General features: G+C 43.0%; 1 protein-coding gene across 1 annotated transcript in view; it reads left to right on the forward strand.

Moving 5' to 3' along the window:
- LAMP2 (lysosomal associated membrane protein 2) overlaps positions 1-5,714 on the forward strand; it is a 54,193-nt gene extending 48,479 nt beyond the window's left edge. Inside the window, exon 9 of the mRNA XM_049767590.1 lies at positions 2,709-5,714. Within this exon, the coding sequence (XP_049623547.1) occupies positions 2,709-2,851 (143 nt within the window). The 3' untranslated portion in view covers positions 2,852-5,714. The remainder of the gene's footprint in view (positions 1-2,708) is intronic.
- The last annotated feature ends 15,346 nt before the right edge of the window (positions 5,715-21,060 follow it).

Raw genomic sequence — 21,060 nt, forward strand, 5'->3', positions numbered from 1 at the left:
ATGTGAGTAAAATACAAGGTCTGACATCAGTCACAGACACCACATTTTCTTCATTGTATTGGAGTTATGCTGAAAATGACCCTAAATATTACTCTGGCCTCATGCCTTGACAGAAAGGAATGAAATTTCACTGAAGTTATATATCAAGTGGGTAAGAAGAAACATTACTAGCATTTCAATAAAAATTACCCTGATGTGAAATAGTCAATCTAGTTGCTAGATCTAGTCACTTTTTGTTTTCATTTCAGTAAATATCCCTTCACACATAATTGAATATTAGTGTTTACAGAAATGAAACACTTGCATTTGGATCTTTATTTGCTAATTTTGTTTTTCATTTTTATATTTTATATTTTTGGCCTTTGAGTCATACTTGGTGATGCTCGGGGGTTACTCCTAGCTCTGTGCTCAGTGACCACTCCTAATGGCTCTCAGGTGACCATATGGATGTCAACAATTAAACCTGTACCAGCCACAAGCAAGGCAAACACCCTACCAACTGCACATCACTTCAGCCCTCGTTATTAAATATTATTTAGTGTTTTGTCTTTTGGGCTACTCCTGCCTTTCAGTGTGTACTACTGACTTAGTAGTCTGGGATCACACCGTATTCTTGGGATCTTATATGGTGCCAGGGATTAAACCAGGATCAGCCACATGCAAGGCAAATGCCTTATTTGCTATGTTTCCTGTACTATTTCAGGTCACATTTGCTACATTTTTTTTATTTAAAGAAAATGCATCACATAGTTGACCATAGAACATTTGTTTTCAGATAAGTGAGAACAAGGTTATTAAAAGAGAATAGAATGAAAAAAAGAAAATTGAAGAGAAAAAGTCTTCTTAAAAAGGAAAGAAAAAATACAGATAGCAAGCATATTTATGAAAATTATTGTATCTTCAATGAAGTCATTAATACAACAGTAGAAAGTAGAATATTTAGTAAGCTCTTGTTAGCTATCCATTCTGTTAAGTTGGTGTGTTCCTATGGAGATGACAGCACCAAACAAATGAAGTTGTCCAAAAATTTAAAGCACTATTACTGATACTACAACTTTTAGGAGTATGTTCTCAGCTGCCAGGTCTCTTGGAAGAAGGAAGATATGGGGAGAGGGTGCCCATACTCGCTCCATAAATCCCTGGTAATATCAGCCCAAATACCAGTGTTCCTGAAATTTGGACAGATTGGTGTCCCTGAGGGTGGTGAGACAGGGCCATTGGAAAAACAGTGATTTTGGGTGGTGGATGCATCAGGAGTGGCTTTGGCAGGGTAGGGGCTTGGCCTGCCCTCTCCTCCTAAGAATATTTGCTTTTTACTGTGTGGCTGGTGCACCCATGATTTTTCATGGCTTAGCTTTACATCTTATTCAAGAAAAGAGTGACTATCGAGCTGGTCTGATGAGAACATACCTTTGTTATTTAAAAAACAAAACAAAACATTTTGGCTGGTATCACATAAATGTCAGAAGAGAAATACTTGCTATTCACCTATTGTGGATTGGACACCTTACTGTATTTGAGTTGTACTTTAGTATTAGTTATCTTTTTTTTTTGTGGGGAGGAGATCTCCAGCAGTGCTCAGAACCTGCGTCTCTCCACCAACCCAGTAGGCAGTTCAATCCAAGGATCTGAAGACATGGTGCTTCTTGGGTTCTTTGGTGCTGGCTCGCCCTTGGCAAGCCTAGTGGTGCTGAACATCTCCAGGACAGCACCTGATGATGGTCGGGGACCATGTAGTGCTAGGAATTGGACTTGGATCAGGTGCATGCAAGGCTTACACCATAACGTAACAACTCCCGACTCCTCGGTTGTTAAATAGATGAGAAAAGTGTGGCTGTTTGAAATCCCTTAAACTGGGTGCTTTGGCTAGTAAATAGCAGTCAGTCCTTGCAGTCAGCATTTCAACAGTCATTGTTCCCATCTGCATCACAGGAGCATTGCCACCTTGGTGGAATCGGCCTTTCTTCTGGGTCACTGCTTAGCTAAAAATAATTATATTTCCACCCTCATGTCTGGATGGAAAATATTGGATGGCTTTTTCTTGATTCTAAGGCTAATACTTACATTTTATGAAAATTGTTCTTGGTATTTCAATGATTGCTGTGGCCAGAGAGAAAGGGAGTGCGAGAGATGTGCAGACAGTGGTTTGAGGTGGAGCTGGTACTGCTTTCCCAAGGGGCCATTAGATAATAAAGCAGAAATTCCCCCATATTAGGCAAGCATCATTTCTGTACGTTAGACCATTTCCTGCTCTTCTCCCTTAAAGTTGGCTTTTTGCACCAAGAATCTGGGTGCAAAATGTGAGAGGAATTGATAATGAAGATTGATTGCTTAGCAGTCTCTGGGTGGTTCCAGAGAAAATAAGAAATCTAGGGGGACTGGAGCTCGAGTGATAGTACAGTGAGTAGGGTGTTCGCCTTGCACACAGCTGGTCCAGGTTTGATCCCCAGCACCCCATGTGGTCTCCAGGCAACATCTGGAATAATTCCTCACAGCAGAGCCAGGGGAAATCTCTGAGCACCGCTTGGTCTGGTCAAAACAAAACTAAACTAAACGAAAACCAAAAAGAGAAGAAAGGTAGAGGGAAGTGCTATATGAAACTAACCTGTGTCCATTTTCAAAATGCCTATTTGTTGCCTGTTTGCTCTGTGCAACTGCACTCCTTACTAATTTCCTTTCCTTGCTTTCTGTCTTTTCTTTTCTAACAGCCGAAGAATGTTCTGCTGACTCTGACCTCAACTTTCTTATTCCTGTTGCTGTGGGTGTAGTCTTGGGCTTCCTTATAATTGTCGTGTTTATCTCTTATATGATTGGAAGAAGGAAAAGTCGTACTGGCTATCAGTCTGTGTAATCTATTTAAGTGGTTTTCTTTTCTTTTCTTTTCTTTTTGCCATCAGAAATTATGTTTCCATTGGCAAAAGACAGGCAATGCTGTGCAATCAAGACTTGCAGACTAACCTCAGTACATAGCTAGAGGACGTGGGCATGATTAGCACTTCTTTTTTGGTTTGTTTTTGGGTCACACCCAGTGATGCTTACAGGTCACTGCGGTCTCTGCACTCAGGAATCAGTCCTGATGGTGCTCACAGGACCATATGGAAAACCAGGGAGCAAACCCTGGCCAGGTACATGCAAGGCAAGCACCTTACCTGCTGTACTATCTTTCCAGTCTTCAGTTAGCATTTCTTTATGAAAACAAAATCGATTAGGACCAATTCATTATTTGTTCCCCCTCTTTTTTCTTCCTTTGTTAAAGGGTAATTATGAAGAAAAATGTGACTTAGATATTTTTAAGTAAATAGTGGTGTTAAGCCACTGGGTACAGTGATGAAAGCATTCTCCATTCTTATGATTTTTATTAATGCCCTTACTTTGTATTTTGCTACTGAGGATTCAGTTTATTTTTTTCAAATCCTAGGAATTTCACTCATTTCAGGAAATAAGCTCAAGAACCCATTAAATTCATTTTTATTGGTAGCAGACATAAAGTTTGGTGCCTAGAAGACTTTTTCCCACCTCCTAATCAGAATGAATTATATCTATTTCTCTGTTTAAAAGGAGAAAGAAAAGAAATGGCAGCATTATTCTGTGTTTAATATCAAAAGTATGGCTGTGACTACTATTTTTGTTTTGTTTTGTGTTTGGAACTCCTCCAGAGATGCTCAGGGTTTACTCCTGGCTCTGCACTCAGGAAGTTCTCCTGGGAGTTTTGGGGGACCATAGGGGTGCTTGGGATTGAACCCAGGTTAGCCAAGTGTGAGGCAAGTGTCCTACACATTATACTATCTCTCCAGCCCCCACTATGTTTTGGACAAGAAGTCTTTGCCCCTTTCCCTTCTGGAATTTTAAATACATTGATTTTTCTCACAGATGACATTTATGTTGAAGAATGAAGTTAAGATTTTTGGCTTTCTTTAAGGTGTTGTTCTAGAAGGGATTATGATTTGGGGGCTAGAATTTCAAATGTTCTTTCCAATAGAGACTTAATTTGTTTCAAAAGTCCATACCTCCTCTGCTAAAAAATAACAAAAGCAAAAAAACACCAAAAAAAACAAGACTTTATACTTTATGTGCCTACAGCACTTTTCTTTTTCTATATAATCAAATTCTTACTGAGATATATGTATATATGTATAATGTATGTATATATATACATATATATATCCATTTTGGGATCAAACTCAAGGCCTCACACATACAATGCAAGTATTCTACCCTGACCTTCATCTCTGGTTCTTAACTATATACATATGTATGTACATATTTTTGGTAGGGGGCAGCTGGGGTCACACCTGGTGGTGCTCAGGAGCTACTCCTGGCTCTGTGCTTGGATGCCACTCCCCAGTCCTCAGGGGACCATGTGGTGCTGGGGATTTCAGCCCTTTGAGCCATCTCTCCACCCCCCTCATGGATATGTATAAGCTATTAATTTCTTTTGCATTGCAGCATTCAGTGCTAAGTCTAGAAACTAAAGTGCCATGTATCAGAAGGCTGCCTAGGCAGAGCTAGACAGGGCTAACCTCTAAGCAAGTCGGTCCCGATGCTGACATTTCCCTGTCAAAATCGCTCATGCACTGGCTTTTGGTAAAGGTATTAGAGACAGCTCAAGTCAGGCATCTGCTTGATTAGCAAAGCTATTGAATTGCTCTCTTATTTGCAAATAGTGTTGCATTTTTCTGAGGCTCCAAGGATTGATTTGCACACCTACAATAAATAGATATTTACTTTAGCATACTGTTATATGTAACTAAAGAGAAAAGTTTCCCAAGATCTGCCTTCACTTAAAAATGTTCCTTGGATCCCAAACAACAAACAATTGAACCTAAAATCTTAAATACAATTTGTTATTCAGTCCAAGGATGAAGTTCCCATCTACCTCTTAGCCCAAAACAGATGCATGCATTGTTTGCTGACGTTGATGGATGCCAGAATACTTTGTCAATAAGGAGAATTAGAAAATTTATTCCATCACAACAAAGACAATTCATCATCATCTTTACTCTCTTATCGATATGTGTGTCTCAAAAGTCTATATTTCAAACTGAAGTCAGCAACTTGTTCAATTTTATCTCACTCAAACCCAATTCTGACTTGCAGATTCTGGTTGCTAAGTACAAAGAGAATGCTTTCTTTTACAATGTTCCCTTTTGAAAAAAAATTGCTGCTTTCCAATTTGGTCCAAAATGAGGCCTCCAGGAACAATACTAGCTTCAAGAAATATTTTTGTGATGATTTTCTAGAAGCCAGATGATTGAAATCAGCATGTGACCTTGCTGAGTTTCTTTGGAAATCCAGATCAATTCAGTATGAGGAGTTCATTTATAAGATGTCGCTGCCTTTTGGGTTGGAGACTAATATGGCTTAACTCTTCACTAGGTATCATGGTTTTATCTTAGGTAATTAGCAAACATGTTTGATTGTTGGAAGAATTAAGATGAAAATATAAAATAGTAACAGGATTAAAACAAAAGCTGTTTGAATTGCAATTAAAAAACAGGAAATCCAAAATTCTATAAACTGAATGTTCAGTGAACTTTCTCCTTTACTGGTTCATTTTATGTGAGTACAACCACACCTCACTATGAGCACATAAAGAATTGTATGTCACCTAACTATCTATGGAAGAAGTATTGCTTAATGCTACCTGAAACTTTGGATCTATTACTTTAATCAATTAATCAATACTTGAAAAATAAAGCCTTCTGTGAAACTCTTGTGTGATCTGCCATGTGTTATTTTTCTAGATCAGTCGAAAACAATAAAGATCATTTCATCCATATTACTATGAATGACTTCCTTTTAGCAGGACAGAGGGCTTCCAAGGTGTGCTCAGGAAGTCTCGGGCCCTCACTGGAAGTTCTCAACTAACCCAGCCTATATAGTTCAATCCAAGAGCCTGGGGATGTGGTACTATTCATTGGACCCTGAAATGTTGAGGATACCTTGAACTCATTGACAATACTGGGAATTTCTAGAGCTGCACCTGCTCTGGGGACCTTGTGATCCTGAGAATCAAATCCTGTTGGGCTTATGCTAGGCATGTGTTCAATCAACTGTACTATCTCCCAGCCCCTATTGATAACTTCTTTTTTATATGTACAGCCTTAAGATCTTAGATTATTTTGTATAATCTAGATTCCTTCAATTCTAGCTTCTTGAATGTCAATATAAAGCATACATTCCCATACGTCTGTAAATTAGTGAAGTGTTAACACTTCAAATACAGACACTAGGGCCCTGAAATGTAGCTCTGTGATAGAGCAGATGTTTCTTATGTATGAGTTCTTGGGTTTAATCCCCAGCATCCCCAAACAAACAAGGAGGCCTATGGGATCCTGAAATTCTGGGAAAACACAAAAAAAATATGATGTCTAACAAATATAAGAGCTTAATAAATGTACTTTCAGCACAATCTTGTTTGCCTTAATGATCTGTCCTCATTGCTGAGTTTAGTCCAGTCTTCATAAGATACACCTCAGGGAAATATGACAAGGATAGAAGAGAGACTCTCCATTTTCTGACCATTAAATTCCAGGGTATGCAATCAACTTCCCAAATGTTATGACTGGTTTAGATAGAAACATACTCCTTCTATAGAAAAGGGAACATTTTTGGTGGGCAAAGATTTCAACATTGAATTTTTACATAATCCCTGCACTCACTCTTCTGAGTGTCTCAAAAAACTAACTTGGGGAAGTGGAAATGTTGTCTGGTCTAGCTTGTTTGGAAAACAATATGGGGACTCCCCAAAAGAAGAACATAATTCCTGTACAACTCAGCAATTCCACTGCTTAGCAAATACATCCCCAAACATAAAAACATTGATTCGAACAGATATACACATGCATGTTCATTGTGATACTTAGTACAGTAGTCAGGATATGAAACTACACAAATGTTCAACAAAAAATTACTGAATCAAAAAGCTATGGTGTTGCCCCATTAGTTGGGTCCCATTTACTCCTTTGTTGATTGTTTGTATATCCACAAAGAGCTCCCAGAATGAGAAATTGATTTCCATCCCCTTGTCCCCTTTTGGGGGGAGATCTTGGTAATATTTATCCGCAGCAAATAATCCACACAGACAGGAGGGTAAAGGGGTAAAAGGTTGGGCGAAGAGAGTGTTTTGTCAGCCTGCCGCTAGCTCCAAAACACACCTAGAGCCAGCCAGCCAACTCTGGCAAAAGATCCCCAACACCTCGCTCCCAAACTATTTATTCGGCTCTCAACAGCGCCCCCACCTGGAAGGTCAAGGTGGGACAACAGGCAAAGAATAATCTTATGGAAATATTTTCATATACAACACTATGGTTGTACACACACAGCTATAAAAGAAGATGAAAACATGGTGGAGCGTCTTGGACACATTGGTGGTAATGTGCATAGCTGTACATCAATACCATAAACTTGGGCATTACTTATTGTAACCAGGTGACCCAAACAAATAAAATATGAAATAAAAAATAGAACCACTATTTAAAATATATATAAATAAAAAGCCAACTTGGAAGCTTATCTTTTTTCTTTTTTAAGTTCAATACATAAATTCAAAATGGTAGAACTGCTTTTAAAAATTGTAAGAAATTTTTAATTTGTCTTTACATTTTCTGGATCAGATTCTACATTTCTGGAACACCAGAGGAAGCAGCTTTGGGCCACACCTAGCTGTACTCAAAGATTGTTTCTGGATTTGTACTCAAGAGTGACCCTGAAGATCAAACCGGGATTAGCCGCATACTAGGCAAGCACTGTAACTCGGATTTGTGCTGCCTGCTTTTTAAAAAATATAGTGTGTGATGTGGCAGATCAAATTCAGGGCTTTGCACAAGCAAGAGCACGCTCTTTTGTTTTTAATTGAGGGATGGTGTTTTCTGGTAATTTATGTAAGTATGGGTCACACCATATACACCACCAAAATACTAAGGCCTTTGTTTGTACTATCTGTGTTTTGGGGGGGGAGCCATACCCAATGATCCTTGGGGTGATTCCCAGTAGTGCTGGGGAAGGGGGGCAGGGATTGAATCCCAAACTCTCATGTGAAAAGCATGCGGTCCAGTAACTTGGGCCATATTCCCAGTTCCTACCTGTATTTTGATGGCAGTATAAATGAGTGCATTTGTTTCAAGAGGAATGAACAATGTACTGAAAAAATATGGCATGCAGTGCGTCTTCAGTAAGAAAAGGATACAATTTTATGTCATATTTACAAAGCTATGCACTACACACAGATTCTTTTATTTAATTTTTTTAACTAAGGGGCCAGAGGTAAGGTAGTGGGTAGGGCACTAGCCTTGCATGCAGCCAACCTTGGGTCAATCCCCACCACCACACTTTGAGGAGTAAATTCTGATCATTAATGGGTGTAGCCCGCAGCCCCTAAAATGTTTTCACTAAGACAGTAACATTTTTTACTGAAAAATCCAGAGAGAGAGCTTTGTTTAATTTGGGGAGGGCCACACCCAGTGACGCTCAGGGGTTACTCCGGGCTCTGCACTCAGAAATCGCCCCTGGTTTGGTGGACCATATGGGACACCTGGGGATCAAACCGAGTTCCACCCTAGGTCAGCCACGTACAAGGCAGACACCCTACCACTGTGCCACCACTCCGGGCCCTAATTATTTTTTCTTAAGGGTATACAAGATTAGGTTTAATGACAGACACTGGTAGTTCTATATTTTCTATGAGAAATGCGATTTTTTGCAACGAACCCAGAATGTATCAGGCTTAGCAAAAAAGCCAAAAGGAAGACAGATGATGTATGATTTCACTCATGTGGTATATAGAAAAAAAACAAACAAGCCAGTAAACTAGCATCACCTCATGGTTTCAAGAAGGAAAAAGTGGGGGAAGAGTGTGCAGATTGGGCTAAAAAGGAATCAAGTTTATATGCAGGTTATCTCATTTCATCCTTTGGCCAAAACTGCTCTGTGCAGTATCATTCTGTCAGCAGGTGAGGCAACTGAGATTTGAGATGGTTCCTTTTGGGGGTGAGTGGAGGTGTTGGGCCACTCCCAAGGATATCAGGACCTCCTCGTCGCTCTGTACTCAGAACTGGCCCTTTGCTGGTACTCAGGGAACTAACTGTGGTGCAGAAGATTCGAGCAGCAGCTGAAGGCAAGGTAAGCTGCATGCAAGGCCAGACCCGTTATACCATCTCTCTGGCCTTTGGGTTGTTTAGGGAGTGTTAGCCAACATGGGAGATGTCTCCACCTTCAAAGACCACGATCTGATCTGAGGCTAGATTAATAGGTCAAGCCACTTGCTTTGCATCCTGTTGACCCTTGTTCGTATTCCTGACACGACATGGTCCTCGGACCACCGCCAGAAGTCACTTCTGAGCACCACTGGTGTACCCCCAACTCTTCACTCCCCACCCCCTGCAATAAATAAAAATAAAGCCAATGATCTGAAACCACAGCACAGCCTTGGATTCTAAGGAACAATAGATTTTAGAGCAGCATCTGCCTTACACTAAATGGTTACAGAAATCGACTTCTGTGTGCTTCTAGGTGGTAGGTAGTGAGGCTCTAAGTAAATGTTCTTTAGAGCTCTTAAAATAACCTGAATTTGGCCCAGCCCACCGGTGGGGCGGATGTTGTGGCAACCTGCCTTTTGAAAGATCAAACCAAGGCCAGTGTAAGTTGGCCCTCATCAGTAATCTTACCCTGAATGTCACTTTCCCCCCCAAGTGGCCTTGTCTAGTTATTCTGATCATGTATCATTATAATTCTGCCCTCAGACTGTTCTGCACCATGAATCATTTTGACTGTGCATTAGTGTGGTTAAGAAACTAAATGGAACTGTCTCCTCACTTTCTCCAAATGATCGTCCCTCCACTTTAAGTGCAGGGTCACGGGGACACTCAGCCATCCTCGCTATCTTGTTCTGAACACCCATAAGCAGTTCCTAGGATTCATGAAACGCTCAGCCACAGTACATTTTCCAGGAATCATTACAGCACTTGCCTCTCTTCTCCATTCCACTTCAGCCAGCCTCACTCCTCCAGTTCTCCTCAAAGCCCCTCAGTGAATGCCCTTATTTCTATTCCAACCCCTTTAGCTCTCATCTACCTTGAATCTTGTCCAACTTTTTTGGTAAGGAGAGTTTGGACCATAGCTGGCATTACCTGGAAACAACTCCCAACTCAGTGCTCAGCAGTCATTTCCAGTGGTGCTCTAGGGTCCATGTTGGCATTCAAGCCTCTTCTTTGCAAAGTCTACATCCCCACCCACTGAGCTATCCTTCCATCCTTCCAGTCCAGGTAGGTTTGAAACACTCCTGTCCTCTTTTCCTTCTTTAACTCTTTTAGTAATTGAAGATCATCTATCAATCATCATCTGATATATCTTTCTGTTCATCTGTTTTATGAACCACTGGAAAATAAATTTCATGAGTTCAAGTTTTTTGGGGGAAGGAGCTTGGGTCACACCCAGCAGTACTCAGGGACTATTATTAGTTCTGTGCTCAGGAGTGACCCCTGGCAGTGACAGGATCAAACTGGGTTTGATCTAAGTGACAACATGTAAGGAAAATACCTTACACCATCCCTATGACCGCAGTAATTTTTACTGAGTGGAACTCTGCCCCGTGGCCTAGCACAGTTCCGGCCACATATTCACCCTGAATAAAGATTTGCTGAATGGACAATGGGTCATCTTGTGTGATGATTACACAGGTATTAAGCATTTAAGGCTTTTTTTTAAATTTTGGGTCACACCCAGTGGCGCACAGGGGTTATTCCTGGCTCTGCATTCAAAAATCGCTCCTGACAAGCTCTGGACCATATGGGATGCCAGGATTCGAAGCACCGTCCTTCCACATGCAAGGTAAATGCCCTAACTCCATGCTATCTCTCTGGCCCCACTTATGGTTTATTTTATTACAGTTTTTTCTTTTGTATTTGGGCCATAGCCAGCAATGTTCACGTGTTACTCCTGCTTTTGTATTCTCAGGAATAAATCCTGGTGGTACTCTGGAGTCCATATGGGATTCTGGGATTCCCTGGGAACCCTCTAGAAAATTGCTTAGAGCTACACCTTGAGGAACCATGTGGTACCAGGGATGGAACATGAAAAGTATGTGACTTTATGTGACTTGACCTTTGTAATTTCTTACCACCTCCCTACTGTAGGATTTTTAAAGGTAATTAAGATCATGCCAACAAAGATATAGCAATAATTAACTAAGCTTTAAAAATGATGTAAGTCAGGCTTGCTCTTCGAGCCCATGTTTTCTCTTGAGCATTTATCTCTTGTCTGTAGTTTCTTTGCCTATTTTCAATCTGGAAAAGCCCATAGACTCTTTTCAGCACCTTTTTCTTCTCTCACATATTTCTAAGAAAATTTCATTCAGGGGCCCAAATGATAGCACAGCAGGGAGGGCATTTGCCTTGCATGCTGCTGACCCAGGTTTCATCCCAGCATATGGTCCCCCGAGCCTGCTAGAAGTAATTTCTTAACCCTTAAGCACCGCCAGTGTGGACACCCCCCCCAAGAAAACAATTTTTCATTCAATGAAAACTACCTTACTTATAAAATTTATGTAATTCGGGAACTTCAAAAAATGGTAGGTGTGGATCTGAAAAGAACCTTGCAGGGCCGGAGAGATAGCATGGAGGTAAGATGTTTGCCTTTCATGCAGAAAGTCAGTGGTTCGAATCCCAGCATCCCATATTGTCCCCTGTGCCTACCAAGGGCGATTTCTGAGCATAGAGCCAGGAGTAACCCCTGAGCGCTGCCAACTGTGACCCAAAAACCAAAAAATAAATAAAAATAAAAAGTAAAGACCTAATAATTAAAAAAATAAAAAGAAAGAACCTTGCGTGTGGCCAACTCTGGTTTAGCACCACATGGTCCCCTGAGCACCACCAGAAATCACTCCTAAGCATAGAACAAGGCATAGTCCCTGAGCCTGCTATGTGTGGCCCAACACCCCAAAAATTATATGTGCCCAAACATGGAAGGGCAAAGTGGAGAAAAACTAGGACTGAAAAGTAAAACCTGAAGGAACAGAACTCTACAGAAACTCGGTTAATAAAAGAAATGAATTATGAAGCAATAAGGTAAGTCTCACTGAATTCAATTGAAGGAAGTTTTTCTGGAACTCAAAGAAATCAAGTCAAATTTTAAACTCTCAATAGAGAGAAGCAGATGCGGACTAGTAGGAAGGTTTAGAAAAATAAAAATAGGGGCCAGAATGATAGCACAGCAGTAGGGCATTTGCCTTGTACGCAGCTGACTCAGGACCTATGGTGGTTCAAATCCCGGCATCCCATATGGTCCCCTGAACCTGCCAGGAGTGATTTCTGAGCGCAGAGCCAGGAGTAACCCAAGCACCACTGGGTGTGACCTCAAAAAATATGAATAATGAGTGATAGCTTACATGGTATTTGTGAAAATGTGTTATAAACCTTGAACCAAATGTTAAGTGAGAACAGATCAACAGTTTAACAGATAACACATGTATGGATGTGGGTACATATGTATTTCATATTTGATAAGCATGTTATTTTCAAATCAATGGAGAATAAGTAGGACATTAAAAATGATGCTGAAATACTATTCTAGGCATTTATCTGAAGGTCAAGAAAACATGAAGAGGGGTTAAGGTACTGGATTTGCATGGATCAGAAATAGTACAGTGGTTAAGGTGTTTCATATGTTCAGAGGCAGGTAGTATAGGGATTAAGGTGATTTATCAGATTTCAGTTTTACCCCCAGTACTAAATATAGCCCCCTAAGCACAAAGCCAGGAATAGTCCTTGAGGACCACTGGATGTGATCCCAAGCCCCAGTCCCCCAAAACTGATATATAGGACCAGACAGATGGTTCAAAAGGCCTGAGTTAATGATTTACATGCAGGGCCCCAGGTTGAATCCTTGGCACCAAATAGTCCGTTAAGCACACCTGGAATGACCGGTAGAGCTCCAAAATAAACAAACACAAAAAAATCACTTTGGATCAGGGGCGGAGCGGTAGTGCAAGCGGTAGGGCGTTTGCCTTGCACACCCTAACCTAGGACAGACCACAGTTCAATCCCCCGGCGTCCCATATGGTCACCCAAGCCAGGAGCAATTTCTGAGTGCATAGCCAAAAGTAACCCCTAAGTGTCACTGGGTGTGGCCCAAAAACCGAAAAGAAAAAACATCACTTTGGATTAATGAATACTCCAAGGCCCCTGTCATCACAGTTCTGAGTGAAGAAAATAAACCAGCAGTAGGATCATTTCTTTTTTTTGTTTTGTTTTGTTTTGTTTTTTGCTTGCTTTTAGTTAACACCCAGCCATGCTTCTGGTTATTACTGTCTCTACACTCAGGAATTACTCTTGGTCGTGCTGGGGGTGGGGCAAGGAGAAATGAACCTGAGTTGGCTGAGTGCAAGGCAAATGCACTACTCAGTGGACTATTGCTCCGGAGCCAGCAGGATCACATCTGTTCACCGGCCTATGCCAGTCCCTCTCTAAGGCCAGGTAGCCAGGGCTGTTGAAATAAAATACAGCAGGCAGGGTGCTTCATACAGGACTGACCCGAGTTTAATATCTGGCACTGCAAAGGGTACTGGAGTGAGCCCCGGAGTGCAGAGCCTGAAAAAGCCTTGAAGCAGCTGAGTGTGGCCCTCAAACCTGGCGAGTTAGTCAAATCTTCTTTGAGGGTATCCATAGAAGGCAATAGCACCTTGTAGTGCAGAAATGCAAGAGAAACATTTCTATCAGAGGCAGGACTTTAGGGAAGTGGCTTCTTGGTTCAGAGTCTGGATCCAGGGCATTAGAGAGAAGTCTCCCCACCTCAACTCTTTTGCCCCTTATACCCAGGAGTAGCAGAGAAACCTGAGACTTGGTGGACCAACACAGTGAGGATGATAGGGGTAAGCACAAAGGACTAAAGATGCCACCTCCAGGGAATTCCTAGGTAATTTAGAAAGACCTGGGGTTCCCTCACAATTAATCTGAGAAGCTGAGCACCACCAGCAATAATGCCTGAATGCCAAGCCAGGAGTAAACCCTGAGAATTGCCAGATGTGGTGCAAAAAAAGGAAGGAAGGAAGGAAGGAAGGAAGGGAGGGAGGGAGGGAGGGAGGGAGGGAGGGAGGGAGGAAGGAAGGAAGGGGAGCTTACAGTTGGTAAGGAGTTTGCCTAGCATGTGGCCAACCTGGGATCTATTCCCGCATGTCATATGTTTCCCCAAGTCCACCAGGAGTGATCCTTGAGTATAGTCAGGGAGTAACCCCCTGAGCACAGCTGGATGTGGGCCCCAAACAAACTCCCTCCTCCCCACGAAAAGAGTAAATTTAAACTTCTTCTTTCATCTCAGTGGGAAAGAAGGAAGTGACTAGGCTTATTTAATTTTTAGTTTTGTGGGTCACAGGGGCAACCCAGTGATGCTCTGGGATTGCTCCTGGGCCATGCTTGGGAAACCATGCAGTTCTATATTTGGAACCTGGCTATCCTGCCTATGAAGTCTGTGTTCCAGCCCTTTGGGACATCTCTTTGCCCAAATGGCATACTGAAAGGTTGGGGAGAGTTCATGGGGGTAAGGAACTTGCTTTGCCTGTATCCAACCTGGGTTCAATCCCCAACTCCCTCCATAGAGTTTTCTGAATCTATGATTCCTGAGCACAGGTGGATGTGGCCCCCAAATCACAAAAACAAAGGAGAAATATTGAATCTACTATATCTGAGCAAAGCAGCCCTCAAGAGATGACATGACACAGCAGGTAAAGTCAATACTCTTTATAATGGTTAAGAACATAAAGAAAAACAGTGGAGTGAAGATCTTCTGGGTAAACTCAAGGATAATTTCTTTTCAGACTAGAGGCTTATGTAACTTCCCACCCTCTGGGCTCCACCTACAGAGAAAAACACTCAGTGGAAAAGAAGAGGCCCAAGGACACTGTCTAGGGACTGAGAGTTGCAAAGTTGGCAGATGTTTTAGCCAGCCAGAAAGAGTCACACCTCGAGGGAGGAAAAGGACAAAAATCTGATTTGCCTTTCTGTGGCACCATTTTCCTGATCTTTTGTCACTAACTGACTCTGTTAGAATATAATGTAATGGCCTGTTCAGCTCAAGTCCTTCCATAATCCCTTTGTTGTGGCCTCCAGAACTGGGAGAATGGTTCTTGGCATTTCTCCAAATGGGTTTACCCCTCACCAAGCTGCAGCAGGACTAAAAACAACCTCATGGGAGGACACAATCTCAGCTAAGGGTCTCTGCTGTGAAATGAGCAAACTCACTCCACTGCATTCAAATGTCTGTCTCCTACTTTCTAAGAGAATTGCAGTTCACAACACAAACTAGGCAATAAATAAAAACCAACATGGGGAAAACAAAAGGCAAGAAACTTGATGTCTTTTGAAACTGAACTCTGCCCTCCTCACCCTCCTTTGAACTCGATGTCTGCCTCTTCTCCCACCCCAACTCCACAGAAGGACAGAGCTAATACAATAATACACTAATACAACCTAAGACGACTTTCTAAGAGGAGCAGTTGAACATTCATCTTCTTCTCCCAGTTTCCCTTCAGCTCCTTGGAGTGAAGGTCAGTTGCTGAGAGCCAGAAGATGATTTCAATTGTGTGCACCTTCACAGGACAGGCAGGGCTTGTGGCTGTGTCGTCATCTTCATCTGAAATATCTGCAGCTTGGAAACACAAAGCACAAGCCCTCGCATATCAGTGATAGCCAAACAAATCAGACACAAACTTGAGCTCCCGGCACAAAGGCAGGAGTTTCATGGAAAAGCTGTTCCTAGAATAAAATGTACCTTATGTTCGAAAAAGTCAGGCTATTTGCAAAGCCCAGCTATTGTGGAACATGAGAGGTGAAAGAGAATGCAGGTGAGGGAGGTGGGAATGAGGTTTCGGTGCATCAGCAGTGGTGGTGAGGGAGTGGGGCTTGGTTGTTCAGTGCATGAGCTGCAACTATCCAAAAACAATCACCTGGGACTATGCAAACACGGGAAAACTTTTCCTTTGAACCAGGAATGTATTCACTCTAAATCTAAAAGCATATAAATAATTGTGGTAAAGCATGATATCTCTAGAGAAATGGTTGATTGTCTATATAAAAAAACTTCACCTTGGGCCCGGAGAGATAGCACAGCGGCGTTTGCCTTGCAAGCAGCCGATCCAGGACCAAAGGTGGTTGGTTCGAAATCCGGTGTCCCATAGGGTCCCCCGTGCCTGCCAGGAGCTATTTCTGAGCAGACAGCCAGAAGTAACCCCTGAGCACCGCCGGTGTGGCCCAAAAACCAAAAAAAAAAAAAAAAAAAAAAAACTTCACCTGAAAAAAAGAGCATTGGGTCATGAGATAGTACAGCATGTTTTTGTGCTCGCCTTGCATACAGCTGGTGCAGGTTCAATTCCCCAGAACTACACAGTAATTCAACTAGGAAAGAACGAGGATCCCCACTACTAGTGAACCCTGAGGACAGACACAGGAAAAAGCTCTAGGTAAAGCTGGGTGTGGCTAGCCCCACAAAAAAAATCCCCACAAAAATGTAATAGAAACAAATATACTCGATACTCACCTTACTTTTTGGTTTCCTTGCTTGCTTTTTTGGTCAAGCTGTGCTTAGTCGGAAGTTTCTTACAAGGGAGTTCCTGGGAAAGTGCAGTATTGTAGGTCATTTTCTGGCTTTGAGCTGGCAGATCAGGCAGTCTGGTATTGATAGAGCTTTTCAGGTCTATATTCTCATCTTTAAAAAAATACATCATCAGGGGAGATAGTACAGAGGTTAGCACTTGGCTTGTATGAGGCTAAGCTGTTTGATCCCCTAATGGTTCCCTGTGCACTTCTGTGTTTAGCTTCCACCCCTCATCCTACCTCCCACAAAAAGGACAGCAGTACAAAGTGGGAGAGATAGCTGAAGACATGTTTTACATCCTTGAGGAGAGTGGATGTGATCCTTGGCACCCCAAGGTCCCAGAGCAGAATGAGGTATGGCCCTAAGAGCAAACCACAAGAAAACAATATACAAGGCTATAACAAAAATGCAGTGGGTAAGGTGCTTGTCTTGCATGTGACTGGCCCAAGTTTGATCCGTGGTACCCTGTATGGTTTCCCAAGCCCACCAGGAGTGATCCCTAAGTACAGAGCCAGAAATAAACCCTGAGTACTACCAGTGTACTCCCCCACCTTCCCAAAATGCTTTAAAGCAGTACACATTATGTACACATATGCAAGTAGACTATGAAGGGGGGGAGAGAAGGGGAGTGGATTGGTAGTACAAATATGCTATACTAGTATTTTTGATGATTACAGCTTCTTGGAGGGATAATCACATCTTTTTTGTTTGATAACCTTTGAAATTTTCTATGCTATGTATAAAAGTAGTTGATTCCATAAAAAATAAATTAAAATAAAGTACTGTGCTATCACTCAAGTCCCCCATAAAATTTTTTAAGAACTTCAAAGGAAATATTTAGTCCTAGAATCTGGTTTTAGATGGTTCTGAAAGACCATGCAGTTCTAGGATCAAAGTCTGCCTGCAAACAAAACATGCCCTCCCACCTATGGAGCTATCTTACCTTCCATAAAATTGGGTATTTTGATCTGAAGGTCTTGTTGCACTGAGTTTCCTTGGCACCAGTCCTTCTCCTCAAGTTTATCGTCCTTCACTCCTGCACACTCCTCTTCTGTTTGGATGCTTTGGTTACCCAGCCAGGCTATGTTTTCCTGGGAACTGGTGCTTTGGTTGCACGGCTGAGCTATGTTTTCCTGGGTACCAAATTTAGGGGAAATGCCATGTAAAGAGAAGTCCCGAGATGACGTACGGGGTGGGAACATTAGAGCAGCTGCCTTCTGCGAAACCAATTCCGGCTGGAATGCTGGTGACTGTAAGTAATGTGGCTCATACCGTGGATCAGCCTGATTCTGGGATGGCATGGAGAAGTGCAGTTGAAAACTAGTTGAAGGATCGTTGGCCCAGATATTATGCTGCATGGGCATAGAAATTGGTTTCACATCGGTGGCTATCTGGGATGTCATATTCTGCTCAGCCAGCTGATCAGTGGCTCTCACGTGATTCTGTATCTTTGAAAGCAGGGGCCCCATCGTAGGAGGGGGCTGCTGGATGGGCATCGAGGGGGGCATTTTTGGGGCCACTGTGTAAGCCCGGGCCAACATTTCTGTATGGCGCAGTCTCTCCCGCACTCTCTCTGTTTGGATCAGGGCTTGCTGAAGATGGTCTCTATACCTGTGGACCTGTAGAGATGATACATAATAGTCCCCTCGCATCCTCTGGAGGTTGCTGGATGTAGAAGAGGCCATCTTCTGGATTTCATTGAGTTGCTTCCAGAGCGTTTGGATACGTTCATTGTGCTGATGTTCTTGGCGGGCACCAAAACGCACGCTCAAGGCCAAGGCGCTCCAAACGTAGGCCCGCTTCTTGGGCCAGGGTATGTTCGGGTCACTGAGCAGCATTTGCAGTTTGTCTTCGACGCTGTTCCAGGTGAGGGAACTGTTACTGACGTAGAAATCGGGGCTCCCGCCATTCATAAGCACCTCTCGGTTGATGAAGTAGGCTACCTCCCTGTGGTAGAAACCGGCTTTAGGGTCGGTGAGCTCGAGGGTCATGGCGGCTGACGCTGTGGCTTCTCCGGGTCTCTTCAGGCCTCCTCAGACCCCTCAGACCGGCTCACACTGGCTCACACTGGCTCAGACCGGTTCAGTCAGTTCTTAGTCAGTCTTTAACCCGCCCCCTCAATAAAGCCCACCAATGACTGCACACCTAGCAGAAGCGGAAGTCCTTAGTGGCGCAGCTTTTGCCTCCAAAAATGGGCAGGGGGCGGAGCAATCTGTGCACGCAGCCTGAACGCTCTGAGGTGGCTCGCACGTGGACCAGACAGTATGGCTGGCGTACAGTATGGCGTACAGTATGGTGCACTCATCCAGACAGTATGTGGACGTCTGAGAGACTTTTGGTTGGTTGTTTTTTTGTTTGGGGGCGCCACACCGGGTGACGCTCAGGGGTTACGCCTGGCTTTGAGGTACCCTATGGGACGCCAGGGGGGTCAAAACATGGTTTGCCCTTGTCAGCAGCTCGCAAGGTAAACGCCGGCTGGGCCATAAACGCCCGCTGCGCCATTGCTCCGGCCTGCTGAGAGACTTCTATTTTCATTTATAGCCGCCTATATTATTAATGCACCCTCTCTATTTTTGTTGTTTTTGATTCTGGAGGGTTTTTTGGGGAGGCGATTCAGGGTTTTTCGTCTTTTTTGGTTGTTGGTTATTTGTATGTGTGTGTGGTGTGTTTGGGTGCAAACATGGTGACGCTCAGCATTTACTCCTGGCTCTGTGCTCAGAAATATCCCTGAGCAGGCTCGGGGGACCCTACGGGATGCCAGGAATTGAATCCGGGTCTGTCTAGGATTGGCCGCGTGCAAGGCAAACACCCTGTTGCTGTGCTAATGCTCCTGCCCCTGAATTGTTTTATTCTATTTTTTTCTTTTGGTTTTGGGGTCACTCTCAGCTCTCAGGGGTTCCTCCTGGCTCTGCCTTCAGAAGTCGAGGCTCAGGGGACACTATGGGATACAGGGAACTGAACCCAAGTTTGTCTTGGGTTGACCACGTAAAAAGCAAATGCCCTGTCGCCGTGCTAATGCTCCTGCCTCTGAATTGTTCTCTTTTCTTTTGGCGCCCTCCTCTGCGCTCAGAAATCGCCCCTAGCAGGCTGGGGGGACCCTATGTGATGTCAAGAATTGAACCCGGGTCTGTCTCGGGTTGGCCACATGCAAGGCAAACACCCTATCGCTGTGCTATTGCTCAGGGCCTTGAATTGTTTTCTTTAGTTTTGGGGTCACACCCTAAAGCGCTCAGGGGTTCCTCCTGGCTCTACGCTTAGAAATAGCCCCTGCAGGCTCGGGGGACACTATGGGACGCCGGAATTGAATCCGGGTCTGTCTTGGGTAGGCCGAGTTCAAGACAAACGCCCTGTCGCTGTGCTGTCGCTCCAGCCCCTATATTGTTTTTTTTTCTTTTCTTTTCTTTTCTTTTCTTTTCTTTTCTTTTCTTTCTGTATTTATTTTGCTTTTGGGGTCATTTCCAGTGCTCAGGGGTTCCTCCCACCTCTGCCCTCAGAAATCACTCCTCAGGGAACCCTATAGGATGCCGGGAATTAGACCCGGGTCTGTCTCGGGTCCTCTATCCTCCAGCCCGTTTTTGTTTTTTGACTCACCTTTGCTATGCTCAGCGATTAATCTTGATTTTGCGACAGGGGTCACTTCTGGCAGACTAAGAGTAGTGCTGGAGATTGGACGTGGGTCAGCAGTATGCAAAGTGAACATCTTACCTACTAGACTATCTCTACAGCCTCTATTTTTTGTTTTACTTCTTTTGTTATATTATTATTATTATTATTAGTTTTTTCATTTTGGCAGAGGGAGGAACACTCAAATATGCACACTGCTTAATCCTGGCTCAGCACTCTCGGATAAGTCCTACTTGGCTACCATGGGAGACCATAAGGGATCCTGCAGATTGAATCTGAGTCAACACTGCAAGGTAAATAAATGCTCTACCTGCTGACCTATCCTTTTATGCCTCTTAAATTTTGTATTTGTTCCTGTTTTGCTGCTTCACTTCAAATTAAGATATATGCAGTGTGCATAGGAATTTGTTTGTAGTTTTTGTTTTTACTATAGTTCGGCCCTCCAATGATCTGAGGAACAGTGAACTGGCCCCTTGTTTTAAAAGTTTGAGGACCGCTTTCTGAGAGCTCAGTGAAGGCTGAGTTCACACTTTGCATGAGCATCTCCTGGTTTTCTCCTTGACCATAGGCAGGAGAAAAACACCCTGTTTCACTAACATCACAAAGAAAATAAATTCAAAATCAGTGGTCAGAGAGGTCTGTCCCTGAGCACAGCTAGGAGTGATACCCCACAAGTTTAACAAAGAAAATAAGTGAAGAAATAAATACATCAATAAAAATATTATGTCTTGTTACCCCAGGCTTCATCCTAGGATCAGCGTAATGACCAAGAACTCCAGCTACAGAAGACTAATTAAAACGACAGTGAAGGAACAGAACTTCTGGAACCGTAAAGAAAGACTTCTTCAGAACCTG

Source organism: Suncus etruscus, chromosome X (assembly GCF_024139225.1).
Source record: "Suncus etruscus isolate mSunEtr1 chromosome X, mSunEtr1.pri.cur, whole genome shotgun sequence".
In the NCBI taxonomy this organism is placed as follows: domain Eukaryota; kingdom Metazoa; phylum Chordata; class Mammalia; order Eulipotyphla; family Soricidae; genus Suncus; species Suncus etruscus.